The following is a 17,090-nucleotide window of genomic DNA, read 5'->3' as shown; positions in this document are numbered from 1 at the left end:
AAAAAGATAGAAAGATACTGTTGTAGTCTGTAGTCTATTTGTTACTTGTATGGGGTATTGAGCTGTTCTGCTCCCTATTTTTATTTGACATCATGGATAGCTAAGTGGTATTGGTAGTGCCAGTGACATAGGCGAGATAGCCAAGTGGGACAAGCACACAAGTGTTCCGAGTCTGGGTGTGTTGTGTATGTCACTTGAATGTTTCTCTCATCATCTTTCCCACAAGCTACCTATTTATTCAAATGTATGATTTATAAAATACTAGCTGTTGCCCGCGACTTCGTCCGCGTGGTTAGAAGATATAAGTTATAATTTATACCTGCCTTCTATTTATCTTGTAGGATTCAGTCAGCGTTTGCAATGTAAGCGCCAAAAATGTGTTTTTTTTACGACCTCACATTAGAAACCTCAAAAATTGTAGCCTGTGTTATTCTGATGTATAAGCTATATTTTGGTAAAGTTTCATTCAAATCCATTCAGTAGTTTTTACGTGAAAGAGTAACAAACATCCATACTTACAAACTTTCACCTTTATAATAGTAGTAGGATCTATGTCTCACATACCAATGAGGTATATATTGGTGATATTCGGTAGATTGGAATTAAATTTGTTACATGGGTTTCAGCAGTATGTTTCAAAGAAAACAATAAATAAGAGAGCATTTTCAGTAATAATTTACTTTCATTTTCGTTGTTTTAGTGATGTTCAATGATATTTTACATTAAAATTATCCAACACTAAGCTGCTTCACCAATAAATGCATTAAGTTATGTGGTACGGCAATATAATATAAATTGTACTTTTAGTACATGGTTACAAAATATGTATATTAGGCAATTAATTAACAGCTTAGATAACAAAAGTATACAAAAGAAAAATGTTGTAAATAATAGCGACTTGCTGTGGAATATTCACATGTAAATGCTGTTGTCTTGGCCTAGCAGGGTATTATGGATTATTCTAATTCAACTACACATAGTAACTGTCCAAACTACAAAACAGATAAAAGTCTTACGTAAAAATAGCAACACAAAAGCATTTTCTATGCAAAATAATTAGATAATAAATTTTATTAACCTAATTTAATTTCTTAACAATTTGTTTGTCTATAAAATAAATATCGCCTAAAAGTTGTTTTTTATTAAAATCTCTTATTGTTTACATAATACAAACGCAGTCTAACACAGAGGTTCGTATCCCATACAACCGTGCCAGCGATTTTTGGTACAAACAAGTCATATTTAACATGATCATCACAGCCTTTCGTAAAGGTATAGGTAGCCGAGGTCCTTGGGCGGATTTTCTGAGACGGCCACCTGCAAACAAACAGCGAACATTTAGTCAAAACTAAAAATAATATATATCTTAGGATTTAATAAATCCCAATTAGGTTGAAAATAAATTAATCGATTTAGAAATCAAAAGGTTTTTTACAAGTCTTTATTTATTGACTACGGTCGTTTTTTTATATTACCTTGTTGTCATTGAATATGACCCAGCGTCCCTCGTGCAGCACGTGGCAGACGTAGTGGCCGACCATGGACGACGTGCCCATGTGAGAGATGAACGCCACCAACTTGTATTCTAGACAAACAATCAGATATAAGTTACTAAAAAGAAACAATTGTACTTCTTATAAGTTTTACATAACACAAAACATGTTGAAACATTATTTTTAACTGTACTACAATTGGAGCCATCCTTATTATTCAAAACAAACACACAATTTACCGTCACTAATCATCAGTATGTCATTATATCTAGTAATCAAATTGGTTACTCAATAAATCATAATGGACTTTACAATGTACAAGTCTAAAATATGAAATGGTTATGAACAGTAGTGTGCACTGACTCTCGGGCCCGTCGCGACAGCCCAGCTTGCGGTCGGGGGCGGGCGGCGCGGCGCCGGGCGCGGGCTCGGCGGCGTCGAGCTCGTCCACGCGGCTGAAGATCCAGTCCAGCGCGGCGGGCACCGAGCCGGCCGTGGCGGCCAGCGCCCGCGCCGCCTGCGCGCGCGTGAACCCCATCACCATGATCTGCTCCACGCTCGCCTCGTCCACTACCGCCTCCGCGCCCGCGGCCGCTCCTGGGGGTAAAGATTAATCATGTTCATGAATGTTGAAGATACTGATAACACATCATTTTTAGCAATTTTGAATATAGTTCTTGCGTCTATAAGTCTGTTTTATTGGGTACAAGTACAAGTTGTACAAAACACGCAAGAATTCGAGGTCAAATATTAAAGAAGCCCATATCCCTCATTAGTCCTAGTAAAATTGACAAATTCATCTACTTAAGGCATACTCGAGAGTTAGTATACCAATGATTAATAATCGTACCTGCGGATCCCGGCGGTGTGAACTTGTTGGCGAAGTCCCAGTCGGTCATGTGTTCCATGAGCCAGTTGGAGGCAGCCTCCATGCCACAGTTGTTCGTGTAGTACAGCGCGCGCTTGCACGCCTCTAGCGGGAAGCCCATGTCTAACTGTTACGGAAAGACAGGTCCCGTCAAAACTATTCATCAAATCTATGTTGTTTGTTAGTTACCAATGACCTTCCAGACCTTTTACAGTTAAATTAACATATTTCCGCCATTTGGCTCAATATTAGTTATCATAAGGATTATTTCCATGAGGATACAGAGGGCAACCTGTATTTAAACCAGAAACCTCTGAAGTGGGATAGTGAGTCAGCTAAGTACTTACAAGTTGAGATAAAAGTGCCTCATCATATACAGGCGCGGGTACATCGGGCGCAGCTTCCGGAAGTAGGGCTTCGCCTGGCTGCGGTCCGCGACCACGCAGGCATGATAGGTCCACCTATACAACAAACACATTGTAATAAAGATGCACCCAAAGATAGACTTTAAGACCCATTATTCAATGGCTAGTAGTTAAAAATACACAAGTTATTTGGCTTTAGGTAAAAATAATTGTCAAAAAATTATATACGTAGATAAATATAGTGCAAAAAATGAAGGTTCTTACCTCCCAGGGCATGTCGACGGCGACGTCAAGCTTCGCGGGCGTCCAGTCTTCCTTGATGGTGAATTTTTTCAGTTGAATGAGCAAGTAGTCGGGGAACGTCGCCAGACGTGTAATTCTGTAAACAAAAAATAATTTACAATAAACTGCATTACTTAGGTGTGGTAAAAAAACTATATTAACTATACAAAAAACCCAAAACATTCTGAACCGGAAGTCCAGAGAAAGTTCAAATGGTGAGAAAATATGAAAACATGCATAAAAAAATGTATTTTTGTCTGCATTGTTATCATCGACTGTTAGGCGCTACGTAGTTTGTCGGGACAGCTAGCTAGGGAATAAAAATGGTGTATGGGAAGTAATAGCCATACATTTTTATATGCTGTTAACAAGATGTACTCACTTGTGTGCAGTGACCTTCTCGTTGACAGCGCTGCTGTAGAACTGCTCAACCGTCTCCTCCTTCATGAAGCTCTCCAGACACGCCTGGAACGGGATCTGAGGCCGCACCAGCTGCGACGGGTCTCTGGGGATAAGTACACATGTTAGTGTGCGATAAATGTTTAATGCTACTTCATGGAAACTGTAGTGCTGTGACTCAGTCTGTCAGAATCAGAATAATTTTATTTGTAAAACATAGGATATTTACGTACAGGTATCTGTACCACCATATCGTAAATTGTAATACCGTAACGGAGGTTGAAATTCTTATAATTATGTAGGATGATCAAATATCACCAGACAGGCAGGTAGGTGCAGGTAAGCAATCGTGGGTGAAGAAGCGGTATGGAGTTTTAACGTACCGCCACAAGCAGGTACTGACTGGGTACGGGGCTTATGGCCATTACCTCCAGCGAGTCGCATGTAGAGAGGTGACGACTGTGAGACCGTCATGTCCCAGAAGCAGGTAATGGAGCGGGCTTGGGAGGACGATCCGGATACGCCCGAAATACGCTGACGTTTGGTGAGGCTAACTCGGGTCCTTCCTAACCAGGATCGGGGCGATAGGCACGGGGTTGCACATCGCCCGCTCAATAGATCCACGAGGAGAGGTCACACTTTACTTCGGTTGTGACGGGTGTGACCCCAGTATGAGGCAAGTAGGCCGACGTTCTTTAGATGTCAGCCTCCACACACAAAGGAGAAAAAGCGGGCCTACTTACCGGCCGGCGGTTCATCACGGCCGGCTCGTGTGCGGCCAGCGTGTGATGCTATGCGTTTCCACGTTTCGGCAATAAAAAGCGGTTGACGTCAATGGTTGCGTTGATTAGCGCGGTGCGGGTTAGGCAGTAGTGTGTGGTACTCACAGTCGCTGTCCGCTGCTGTCGGCGAGCGCGCGGCGCCGCTCGTAGTCGGCGAGCTGCGGCGCGTTGGTGGCGGCGTGCAGCGCCACGGGCAGCGGCAGGTGGTACTCCGCGCGGTGCGTGTAGCGCGACGCGCCGCTGGCGCCGCAGCGCATGCGCTCCTCCACGCTGAAGCGCAGGCAGTCCGACGGGTTCGGCTTGTGGCGGCTGTGACGCTAGGAACAGACATCGAAATTATACATTGCACGTCATTTTCATCAAAATATTCATCGGATAATCGTGAAGACTGCAAGAATCATTCAAATGCAGAGAAAACGTGACATTATGGCTCGTAGCATACCTGCAGCAGCGACAGCAGATGCAGGTAGAACTCGTGCGCGTCCTGCTGGCGCTTGCTCATGAACTCGGGATGGTCGCGGCCCACCAGGTTGCGGTACATGTGCGGCGACACGCCCGCCTGAAACCCGCCCTCCGCACTCGGGAACGAGTAGCGGCCCGACACTAAGCCCACACCCAGCTTCGCTCTAAAATATTTAAAATTTGATGGCAATTTTTTCACACTGTTTGAGGTTTTTTTATCATAAGTCATTTCGAACTACACGAGTCGAAATAAAAAAGTCGGTGCTTGGTGATCTGAAAATAATTGTCTTCTATATGTCAGCAAGTTAACAAAAAAGCGTTTTCTCTTTACTTTTCAACAATTTACACTTTACGTGAGAAAAATAATCATACTCACGTCTGTACATTGAAGTCGTTAACGGGATCTTCCGGAAAGGTGGAGAATATTTCCGGGGCGCCGTCCACAAACCGACGGACGAAGTCTGGCATGCGGAACAATACCTGGCGAAAACGCGACACTTGAGTGATGATTGGCAGAATATGTGCCAAATCGCGTAAATCGAGATAAGGAAAAAGTGTTAAAACTAAATCCGATCAGAGGTTTTTGTGTGAAAGGGGTACATCCATCCATACATTCAAACATTCGCGTTTATAATAGTAGTAGGGTGTATATACCTGTACAACGCTGTTTATGTAGCAGGTGTTGCCGAGGTTGTTGAGTCCAGTGAGCGCAGGCCCACACAGCGGCCGCAGCTCGCTGCCTGACTCCTGCAGCGTGTTCCACTCCCCACTGCGCTGGTTCAGCTCTAGTTCTAACTCCACCATCGATTTTTCCGTCTATAATAAGGTTTACACATTAAATATGGAAAGTAAGACACCAATAGCTTTCTAAAAATGTCTTGTATACCAAACATAATTATATTCTCTAATGTAGTTGAGTGTATATTTTTGTAGCTTAGCTAACCAATTAATAATTTGCAGTAAAATTGAAAGTTTAGAGAACTGTTTTTGAACATTTTTGTTGCACAAATGGCAGAACAGACTGCTTCTGTGTGTGTGACAATGACGGCACGTGACTCAAAACAATTTGGAAAACGTTCTTAAATGTAATTTAAGAACGTCTCACACACACTTTTTCTATGAACCTAGTTTGTTGACTAACTGTACCTTCTGTAACTGCTGCACATTGATACCAAAGTGTTTGAGATGAGTGCTGAGATGCGGGTCCTCCACCATGTCGTCCTCAGCGTATGAGAACACGTCTCCCTTGCCGTCCGCTGTGATCGTGCCCAGCTTCACCGCTAACGGAAAGCCTGTCTCACGGTAATGTTCAACCTGTAGGACGAAAGGCGACGAATAAGTTTTGTGACGAGGAATGCGATGAAATAAAAATGGCAGGTAAGTTCAGAAAACAATAGTTCTCTGTCTGATAATGAAAGCAGCATCTTTTAAAAATTATCATTACATTTCGAAAATCTAGCTTAGTAGTAATTTACATAAATAGGATTTCTGATCATTTCTGAACCAGAGCTTCAACCATTACTAGTGTTAAAGTTAAGGTAACTCACAGCATGATCATTTCCCCCTGAGCCGTCGAAGAACTTCCTCCCGCAGAGCACGGAGCCATCAGTGAGGTTCAGCCAGAGGTTGGTAGTTAGGTCGCACTTGGCGCACTTCCAACCAGACGGCGGGATCTTCACGCCATTGTCTAACTGCTTCAGGCCTAATGCGTGACTGCAACAAAATAGTGATAGTTAGTTGTATTATACTTAATTTGGGGCTATTTTGAGGACAGTTTAATGATTTTACTTACGCAGATACTTTGCGCTTCTCTCCATCCCAGGTGTCCTGTAATGCCGCAATTTCCGCGATTTTGAACGGTGACTCGGCGTCTATGACCGCTTGGACGGATTTGTTTACCTGAAGGTAATGCATAATACTTAGATACTTTAAGGCGGAAAATAAAGATTTATTTGCTCTGCAGTTTTAATTTATGAGTTTATTGTTACCAACGCCGCAATACGCCATGCGATTCCTCGTGCTAAAGGGAATATACTAGGAGGAAATGCCGTGATGTATTATTTCGAGACTTTAAATAAGCAGTAAAAGATCATAACAGAAAAGGGAAAAGTCCTAGTAAGATGATGTCAAACTCACAACATCTGGCAGACTGGGGTTAGGCCATGGGTACGTGTGGAACCCTGGGAGCACGACGACATTGTAGTGGTCTGTGTAGGTGAACTTGGGTCTGCCGCACGTGGGGTCGAACCCGCCCTCCACGCCGATGGCCAACCGCGTGATTTTCTTCTCAGGCCCATCACCGGTTTGTTCTGGCTCTGGGATCTATAGGGTGTGTTATATTATTAGATCAATGTCATATTTTTTGAAATATTTTCAAATTATTATAATATAAGGATACGATAACACAAGTCTGTTACAAGCCCTAGCGGGGTTCGAAACAAGTCGCGCATTCCCGTTAGAAGTCTGTTAAAATGTAAAAAGTATCAACTATGTATAGCATTTTTCACACTTACTGGCTTTTTATCCCTCTTAATGTGCACAAAGACATTGTTTCCTGTTTTCTGGAAGTACTGTTCGACGTAGTTACGTCCGAAACCGAGAAAACTTACTAACGATACATATAGGCCTGTGTCTGACTCCTGAAGGCAAAAAACATGAATAAATATATTTAACAACACAATGCATTGTAACATCTAGAAAAAGAGAAAATTCAAACATGATATTTTTAAATGTGCCCCCATAATTTACATATGGCTGATAACAGCTATCACTTTGCAAAAACATGGGGGCAGTATGCCTCATTCTGTTGAAAACTACAAACAAGGCACTTGCAAACACAGTTCCTGCTTGCACATCAAATGATTAAGTCAATAATGTTATATTCAGTAGATTTTTATCTTGGAACATTCCTCATCCTGTGCGGTTTCACATTAAGTTTGTTGAACCTTAGAAGAATTGTAACAGAAAAGAAGACATCATTCCCTGTAGTGCTACTATCAGAAAACATACTACTATCATGTATTGGTATTGCATTCATAAGTCGTGCAGTATATTCAATACATCCCATGAGTATGGAGATGGATTTTATGGAAGAAAGATCAGCAGTGATTATGAAAACTGAAGATATGAAGTGCAGTTATACCTCATTTCTGATGGGCTATGGGCCCTTAGTGGTGTCATTGGTCAATAGTTTTTTGAGCCTGGTAATTGATAACTACATGCATTATCAAATGATAGCTGAAGTGAAAACAAATGAAGATGAGAGTTCAGTGAGGGAATTTGGAAGAACATCCAGCACAATAAAATACTTATTCTCATTTTGGAAAAAGTATTTCACCTTTATTACTGTAGCTATACAGTGGATATTACCATTTTTGGTAACTGTATCTATGTATTCAATGGATGTCAAAGAAAAGAACATATTTATGGGTGATTTAAGGAGTTTCAAGGATACATGTATGGCACTTTTAGATGTTAGCACAGAAAACTGTACAATGATCAAATTTAATGAAACCTTACAACTTCGCACACATTTATCCAAAGAAAATTATTTAGAAATGTATGAAAATTACCCAAACAGTACCGGAGACAGATTTGATTCAATTGTGGATAATGTTTACAAAATCATTGCCAATTTGCAAAATGCCACTCATGCTGTTAATGAGACATCTTTATTTAGATCAGGGAAAGCTGATTTTAATGAGAATTGTATGAAAATATGTTACTTGGATAACAAAGTGTTACTTTTGTATATGTTTGCAGTGACTATTGTCAGTTACTTTGTTCCCATTACTATTTCTACTGTGATTTTGACGAAAATTCATGTGATGGAGGTTAAGAGGCAGAATGTCAAGACCTATGTCAGTAGGGAGCTGCTTTACAACATCCTTTTCTGGAGTCCCATCATGTTTGACACCTTCCTTTCTCTGACACTATGCTCATACACCATGAATGGTATGAGAAATTCTATTTTTAACATCATTGCTAATTTGTATCAGGCTATCAAAAACTTTATGAATACGAAATACTTTAAAGACAATGCTGTAAGTCCAATTTAGAATAACTTTAAAGACAGTTTTTCTGTTTCTTTGTCATGCCTTCTGTTGTAAATAAAAGTTTAGTTGTCCCAACACATAATGTTCATTTCCAGCATCCTAATAAGTCCGTGTTCATCATTACTATCAAAGATATTTTTTTATAGTAATACCGAATCCCAGGTCAATAACATTCAGTAACAGACAAATGTTTTTAATGTCTAGAAAAGAGTGTTTACTACATGATAGAATAAAAACATGTTAGAGAAACCTATTTTCTGTAACACATTTTGTACAAATGTCTTATTTAGATCAAGAAAAACAAATTGACTGACATAACGTTACAGACGTTATCAATCGAAACATCGTTAGAAATAACAAATATGCAAGTAATTAGAGATTTTTTGGTTTAATTATAATGTATACTACTAAGAATTGTATGAATTTACACAAAATAACTATGATTCTAGTGAAAATAATTCTAGGTTATAATAAAAAGTGCAACTCACCGGATTGTCAAAAGAATACACACATTCATCCTTGTAAATCAATTGTTGCGGGCCGGGTATTTTGATTTTAGATAAGTGTGGTGTTAGCAAATCTAACGACGCCATGGCGTAGTTTCAAAAATGTAAAACAAATTTATAAAACGTACTTTTGATCAAGATAGCTCAGCGTCACTTCAAATACCAAAAATACAGAAATACTTCAGTTATAGTGATGTCCCCACACGTTTGTAGCTGTGTAAAAAATTGCCATTGTTCTTTGGCTTACCGCAACCATAGCGAAAATAATTTTTATTCATTATCATGTTTAACTCAACGTTTTATATATTATAATAATATATCTTTAGAGACTTGCCGAGTTCCAACTCTAAGGTTATTTTTAGATCGGTATCGTACCGGTTTACCGGTGCTGATAGATACGAAAGCAACACTATTGTCAACAATGCCAAATAAAATTGTCAGTGTCAACAATCAACATTGCCAACCAATTGGCAATTGGACAAGTTTCTCTGTTCGGAGATTTCCGCCGAGAGTTCAAAGTTCTTCGAAGAAAATTAAAATAAGAAGCACAAAATAAATAAAATGGCTTTGAAATTGTATTACGATCTTATGTCACAACCATCTAGATCTTTGTACATTTTGCTCAAGTATGCGAATTGCAATTTTGAGAGTAAACTATTAGCTTTACGAAAAGGTAAGTTAGACATCTGTAAAAAAACTGAAAAATATATGATTTTTAGTTTAATTTTTGTTTATTTACTTTTAATTAATCTTGGCAAAACAACAAGCTAATAGACAATAAGCTAGTCTAAGTTTACAGACAATTAATTTTACTAGTCAAAGAGGGGTGAAAGAGAAGTTATAAAAATAGATACTTAAAAGGAATACTAAAAAAACAAATTTGTCTTTCAGGAGAACACTTTGGTGAGGAATTTACAGCAATTAATAGACTGCAGAAAGTGCCTGTTATAGATCACAATGGGTTCGTCTTAACTGAAAGGTGTGAGACTTATAAACCAGTTATTATTGTACAGTGGACCTGCAGTAATCTGACAAACTTATTTAAAGTCAAATTCATTATTTCAATTAGACCAATATAATGGCACTTTTGAACATCAAACAATTTATATAAACAATATTAAAATCTAGTGTCAGTCTGTCGGTCAGTCTCCTATTGGTAGGCAATGTTGGGCTATCAAATCAGGCAGATTATACCATGAGATAGTGTAAGTAACAAATTACAGTACAGTGTATTAGGAGTGCAAACAAGCTGTAACCAGTTCTGACATCCATAATCTTGTCAAGAGTTGATGATGTTGGATTACAGCTGAATTAGGCAGTAGCTAGATTACCACAGGCCCACTTTACATTAGATTAGATATATTTATAGATTGATATCCATTGAAAAGGGGGAGTCATTTTTAAAGAAAAACTACAAATTAAGATAACAAAACTTTGGCCCCAATGGGGTTATAACAATGCCCCCCGGTAAGGCAATTTCTGGGTTGATAAAAACAAAAAAAAACATTATCAATTCAGTGATAATTCTTTATCTTGCATTATTGAGTTTATAGTAGTTGTTATCATAACAGTATTATTTTCCCAGCTATTAAAAGATAAGAATTGGAATTTCATACTTCTGTTTGCTGCCATGCCATAGTTTATCTGTTTATCAAAAAACAAAGTACATTTGTATTAGTTCAATATGTTTATTTACAGATATTAAACAACTGGATGAATAATGCTCTCTTGTTTTTTGCAGTGTGGCCATCATTAAATATTTGTCAAGAGAGAATTTAATTCCGGACAGCATATACCCAAAAGCCTCAAAGCAAGCAGCTCGCGTTGAGGAATTCCTGGAATGGCATCATGCTGGTCTGAGGCTGCACTGTGCTATGTTCTTCAGGGTTAAGGTAAGATTCAAGATCAATATAAAATATACATGTTTATTGACCTAAGATGAACATGGTTTCTATTCTACTGAAATTAATTAAAGATTTTTACACATCTATGTAATCAGCAACAGACAGGAGCCTTGTTCAATTGAAAATTGCATAAACCTGTATTTATATTTAATAAAACCACTTACAATAGAAATTTTCTGTCAATTTTCGTCGTCAAAATGACGACCTTGTCGCATCTTCAAACCGAAAATGACGTTATTTTTGTATATCTACATATACAAAAACAACGTCATTTTCGGTTTTGATATAAATTACTATCTAATATAAGTATAAATAAATAACCAAGAAAATAAAAGAACAACATGTTTCTTTTTCAGTTTCTGATTCCTTCAATAGTCGGCCAGCCTGAGGAGCCTAAAAACATCGACGGCTACCTTCGTCGCATGGAGGCAGCGCTCAAGGAGTTCGACACCAAGTGGCTTGGCAGAGGAAATAACTTCATAACTGGCAACACTGTGACAGTCGCTGATTTGTTCGCAGCCTGCGAGGTGGAACAACCCAGTAAGTTAAATATGAAACTATTGTATTGCAAAATCCCCTGTTAAAAGTTGGTAGGTATAGTCTATTTTTATGTTTCGATGTCACATTTTTATTTAACAGGTATTTGATGCTCAATTACAATTAACAAATACTGCTTGTGGTTTTTCTAGTCCAATAAGTGGCGGAATTATGTAGACATGTAAATTTAATCTCTGTCTCTTTTGCCGGATGATTCAAAATCAAACAAATATAAAACAATACGTATTTTTACAGAGATGGCTGGCTATAATCCTTGTGAGAAGTTTGAAAACATCAACGTGTGGTTGAAGAAAGTTAGAGATCACTTCAATCCTTACTACGACGAAGCTCATGAAGTTTTAAACAAAATAGGAAAAAACAAATTTAAGATGGCTTCTAAGGTCTAAGAAATAAGGTTTAATTTTGATTGTATTTTGAAGTAGGCTTTTGCATTTAAGATTTTTGGTATTCTTGTCTATACATATTTAATGGTCGAATGATTACTGTAAATACTTTTACTCTTTAAACAATAATGAACATTATCGTGTTAATTATAAGGTGCTATTTATATTTTTTTGTATAATACGTACGTAGGTAACGTATAAAATTACCTATAATATGTTATTTGTAAGGAATTGTGTACTTGGTAATTGTTGAATTAAATACAGATTGTATGGTTTATTGTGTTTCATTATCTTGTGACATGACGCTACTTCATAATATTGTGAAAGTATATCTTATTGGTGATCAAGCTAATATACTTCAAATTATAAATGTAGGTAACCCATCATATTGTGTTATTGGACCGCCCAAACTTGCATCTATGAGTTTCTACCTGTTTGTTATTTATACATCTAAGGCAGTGTTCATAGTAGTTAAAGGCTAGAAAGTCTGATAACCAGTCATGCCAAGGCGTATCATGTTGCCGAGATAGGCATAGTAGTAGTAGACAATATGTAATTATTTGGTGGTATTCGTAAATAAAATATATCTATAACAATCTATCGTCTAAAACAATTTACAAATACAAATAACCTTTTCAAGCCGGGTTTTCCGGAATTTCGTGTTCGTAAATTTATTGGGTAAATATTCCTGTTCTTAGCCCAATAAGGTTACAATTGGCAGGGTATAGTCCTTAATACTTTGGCGAATTCTAGGTATAAACAATGACCCCGCGATGGTACATTGCTAGGCAATGACATGCCAGGGCCAAACGCTGGAGACGTTACTTGGCGGTTCGGGTGTAGCCAGTAAGAGTGTATAAGTACCCGCTTCCTAAACCAACGAGGTATCTGTGGGATTTCAACTATTTTCAACCGCCTAACCAAAAACTGGAACAAACAATGAAGACTAGTTATTTGATCTCAAAACGCTTGTATCAGACAATGTGTAGGTACATGTATGAAACATGAATCTTATTTTTCTATAAATATTATTCTTTTCCTCATTACATTTAATCGAAACGGAAGAGTTATTGAAATGAAACTACTTTTACGGATTTTATCGCGGTTTAATTTTAGATTTTAGTTCCCGACGTTTCGAAACCTTTGCAGGTATCATGGTCACGGGCAGACTGAGATGGCGTTCGTCTTGACAGAAGATGTTGCTCGTTCTACCTTCATATTTTAATTAATTATTTGTGGTCCGACCTACGCAGTATGAGCTTACTGTGTCTTGATGTCTTGCAGCGCTGCTCTTGGGTTTGGCCTTGAGTTTATTTATTATACCGTTGAGCGGCAGTGTTTCACGTCAGCTAGCTGACGTAAAACACCGCAGCTCAACGAAGTCTGCAGTCGCGCAACATGCTGAAGGTTCCAGCCATTATATTCGATTTGACCAACCACAGATCCTCGCTAAAGAATCCAAATTCCTACCTAGGATGTTTCGCGAGGCTATTGAGATTAAAAAACACCCTAATTTCAATAGAGAAGATGGCTGGAAGATATTACCTACTTGGGATCCAATAATAAATACGCCACTCGACCACGGAGGTTAATTAAATAATTAACAATATTGTGATTAGATATTAAAATTATTATTTGGTAATAAAGACTTTGTAATAATAAGTAGGTAACTATGATATTCGGGAGAGCTCGTTATGTAGTTATAAGAATTAAATAATAAAATCGAATGTGTAGGTTTAGGTACTGTATCAGTTTTAGGCTGCCTCATATCCGTCGTTGATTCCAAATTCCAGAATAAGGAAACCTAACGCTTTAATTAATTTAACAATGAATGATTAATGAGCTAAGCTATGTAGGTCACCTAGTGTTAGATACGGAACTCAAGCAGTTGCTATGTGAATTGTATAGGTGTCTCAATTTTCGGAAAACAGAAAGAGTCTGAGTGCGAGAAAGTGAGATGAATTGCTCAAATATTTTGGACTAAAATAAGAAAGAATAATTCATTATTTTGAAAGTTACCATTTTCATTACATTTATTGACAGGTCTCCAAGCTAAGCTTGTATCTTGGGGGCGAAGTGGCTCGAAATAAATGCATGTATCTTAATTAACCACGGCAGTGTGTCAGAATAATTATGCAAGAGTTAGTTTGCTTAAAAATTACAAAAGAGTCCAATAACTCAAAAACGATTAAGACTTGCAGAACATCTGGCGGTGATTCGGGCACTTTTCAGTTACTTCTATCATGGGCAACCTCTCATATGCACCGACACCCTGTATATTCAATAGCTCCCTTTTTAACCTATCCTAAACCCAGTAGGTATCTGAGTAAAACCAAGGCTATCGAGTAAACATATTGGTTATCCTTATGCTCTGACGAATGCTACATACGAGTTAAACGAGTTCAGGAATTATTTGATCTCATATTACATTTGACAGACAACGAGTCAGTACGTTTTGAACATGAAGCTCCTGTGTTTGTTGGTTCTCGTAGCTGTCATAGTGGCGATGTGTTCAGCAGCCAGCGTATCGTTGGAAGATGGGGAGGATCCACAGACGAGAGAAGGAAAATACTTAATACACGCACCTTGCGCTCTAGGACAAATGAGAATAAGAGGAAGATGTCTGCCTTGCGATCTGTAAGTTTTGTATACATAGTTTTTCAATTAATTTAGTCACGAGTTAAACTATTTCGTGCTCTTTCTTGTGTTGAGTTAAGAAAGTAAGAGATTTTACAAAGTGTTGAATTTTGATGTTTTGAAATTTAGAGTTAAAGTATTAAGTTTGCATAATATAGATATAAATATGTAAATAAACTGTCATCGACAAATTAGGCGCCACTTTAACACATATAAATATAAATTGGAATATTTTAGAATATATTTTATGTTTTTGACTTGCACATTAAATCTAACCGAAGCGGCGGTAACTTATCATTAATTAGTTTATTCCTAATGAATTACGTCATAACTCTAATAATGCAAATAATTGCAATGATACCTACTGACGATGTTTGAATCAAACTATTTGCTTGCTCAACTATAATTCATAATGCGACCATTACGGCAATTGCCATATTATTTAGATTTTATATTATTCTGAAACAAAAATGTAATAAAACAAATTTCACGCAACGTCATCTTCACTTAACGTTTTAACAAAAGAAAGCTCAAAAGTTGTGGGTACCATCACTTTTAATAATTTTATCACCGTCACGTTTTTCACCATTATAATAAAGACAAAAAAAGCATATCTTTGTAAAACGATTAGAACTTCTTTTCATGGTGTACTTATTGTTTTTTTTTAGAGACGAGGAAGAGTGTGTCCTGTAGTGTATCCTGTCCGAGTCATAACTAAGAAATAGAGGAGAGTTACTGTTACCTACATGATGTCGTTCCATAACATTACTTCGAAGCTTTGTAATGGTTAATAAAGTTTACACTTTTATAAACTCTTTTACTTCATGAATTTTACGATTGAAGTTCTCTCTTTTTCTCTTTTGATGTTATTTTTTAATTCCTAACTTATTATTTAAATACAAATTTCCTTCCTCAATATTACTTACTAGGTACCTATTACACATATTTAGATATAATTTTCCTCTATCATTTGCAGGGCTGGATCTAGGGTCCCAGGGGCCCCGAGGCCTCGATGCAACAAAGGAGTGGGGGCCCCCTCGGCACAAGTTATTTTTATTTAGTGAAAAATTTATCGAGCTTTTTTTATTATTTCATCGGGATTGCTGGGCTCCTAGTCATAGTGGTGGGCCCCTGCTCATATTGGGCCCCTAGGCACTGGCCTAAAGTGCCTTATGGATAATACGGCACTGATCATTTGAAAGTATTCTGATTCGCGTAATACTCAAAACTGTTACTCTACCATTTAACTATATTTTCGAAATTGCTTAAATATACTTCGAATCCCGTACACTAAACGTGATACAGTTAAAAATAAATTCACTCTCTTTTAAAAAAATGACAAAACGTTTTTAGATACGTTCAATTAATTAAAAGAACTGATACTCAGACAGGACTTGAAATAGCGACTCCTGTCTATAAACGCATCAGTATCTAACCAATTAAGCTACCGAGGTCACCAATGAGGATTTATTCATTCATTGACGTTCACCATAAGCCGTGCCACGATGACTATACTGACTAGACTAGACTGAATTTACCTTCAACCACTCTGACAAACCTTTTGCTTTGTCAATTAAAACCTTACTAGTATTATAAACATGAAATTTTGTCTGTATGGATGTAGGTATGGACATTTGTTACTCTTTCACGCAAAAACCACTGAAGGTATTTGGATGAAATTTGGTACATACACAGGTAGTTTATAATCTTTATTAACGCATAGGATTGTTTTTATCCGGATATTATGTTCTCGTGGGATCAATTTCAATGCGTAGCGGATGAATCAAATAGGAATGAAGAAAAACATATAACTTTTGAACAAGTTGCTGATAAATAACCATTATTACTGTAGCTAAGTGGTGAAGAAAATGTGGAGGTTATAATATCGATATATCTTTTTCCTGAGTATTAAAATTGTAATTTAAATACCTATTTTTTGTTGCAAGGATGTGTTTACAATGGTGTATATGTAACTTGTTTAAAATACAGTTTCTTCTGTCACCTACATCTAAAATGGTTTTGCCTCGATCAACCGATTTCTTATATCTATGGTGTAACAGGCAGGTTTCTATTTGAATAATTAACTCATTTTACGATTGATAATAATTCCATTGCAAAATAAAAAAAATATTTAAAAATGGCTTCAACCTGAAAGCAGCGTGCGTCCGATACCCTACACCCTACAACTTAAAATGAGTCTTTATCCCCACAAACGTTTTATTAGGTGTAAGTGTATGTCACAGAAGATGCCGAAATCGTGCGGATAAGGTCTACTAGACTTAAAATAAATGATGTCGTTGCCGGTGCGGCTAATCCCGTCATCCTTGTTAACCCCCGCCCGCGGAGTATTTGATTAGGTACCCTAATGCACACGGACATATTTTTAGTACTCTTTT

General features: G+C 37.6%; 2 protein-coding genes and 1 long non-coding RNA gene across 3 annotated transcripts; 2 read left to right on the top strand and 1 right to left on the bottom strand.

Annotated features, from left to right (window-relative positions):
- Positions 1–652: 652 nt before the first annotated feature.
- Positions 653–9,439, bottom strand: LOC113501723 (ubiquitin carboxyl-terminal hydrolase 5). Its single transcript, XM_026882925.1, has 17 exons — positions 9,195–9,439; positions 7,165–7,290; positions 6,788–6,973; positions 6,444–6,550; positions 6,199–6,364; positions 5,798–5,965; positions 5,306–5,467; positions 5,028–5,131; positions 4,632–4,815; positions 4,295–4,506; positions 3,391–3,513; positions 2,991–3,105; positions 2,709–2,822; positions 2,344–2,488; positions 1,857–2,090; positions 1,476–1,585; positions 653–1,317 (listed from the first exon to the last, which is right to left on the bottom strand). The coding sequence occupies exons 1-17, from the start codon at positions 9,297–9,299 to the stop codon at positions 1,255–1,257; spliced, it is 2,424 nt and encodes an 807-aa protein (XP_026738726.1). The 5' UTR covers positions 9,300–9,439; the 3' UTR covers positions 653–1,254.
- Positions 9,440–9,687: 248 nt separating this feature from the next.
- On the top strand, positions 9,688–12,332 carry LOC113501724 (glutathione S-transferase theta-1-like). The gene is made up of 5 exons (XM_026882926.1): positions 9,688–9,885; positions 10,104–10,191; positions 10,954–11,104; positions 11,473–11,656; positions 11,909–12,332. Exons 1-5 carry the CDS (start codon positions 9,774–9,776, stop codon positions 12,058–12,060), a joined length of 687 nt encoding a protein of 228 aa, XP_026738727.1. The 5' UTR covers positions 9,688–9,773; the 3' UTR covers positions 12,061–12,332.
- A 1,314-nt stretch (positions 12,333–13,646) lies between these two features.
- On the top strand, positions 13,647–15,514 carry LOC113501914. The gene is made up of 2 exons (XR_003401325.1): positions 13,647–14,694; positions 15,363–15,514. It is a non-coding gene; the product is annotated as an uncharacterized LOC113501914 (long non-coding RNA).
- Positions 15,515–17,090: the final 1,576 nt, after the last annotated feature.

This window comes from Trichoplusia ni, chromosome 16 (assembly GCF_003590095.1).
Source record: "Trichoplusia ni isolate ovarian cell line Hi5 chromosome 16, tn1, whole genome shotgun sequence".
Classification (NCBI taxonomy): Eukaryota; Metazoa; Arthropoda; class Insecta; order Lepidoptera; family Noctuidae; genus Trichoplusia; species Trichoplusia ni.
This window is presented reverse-complemented; position numbering and strand designations above follow the sequence as displayed.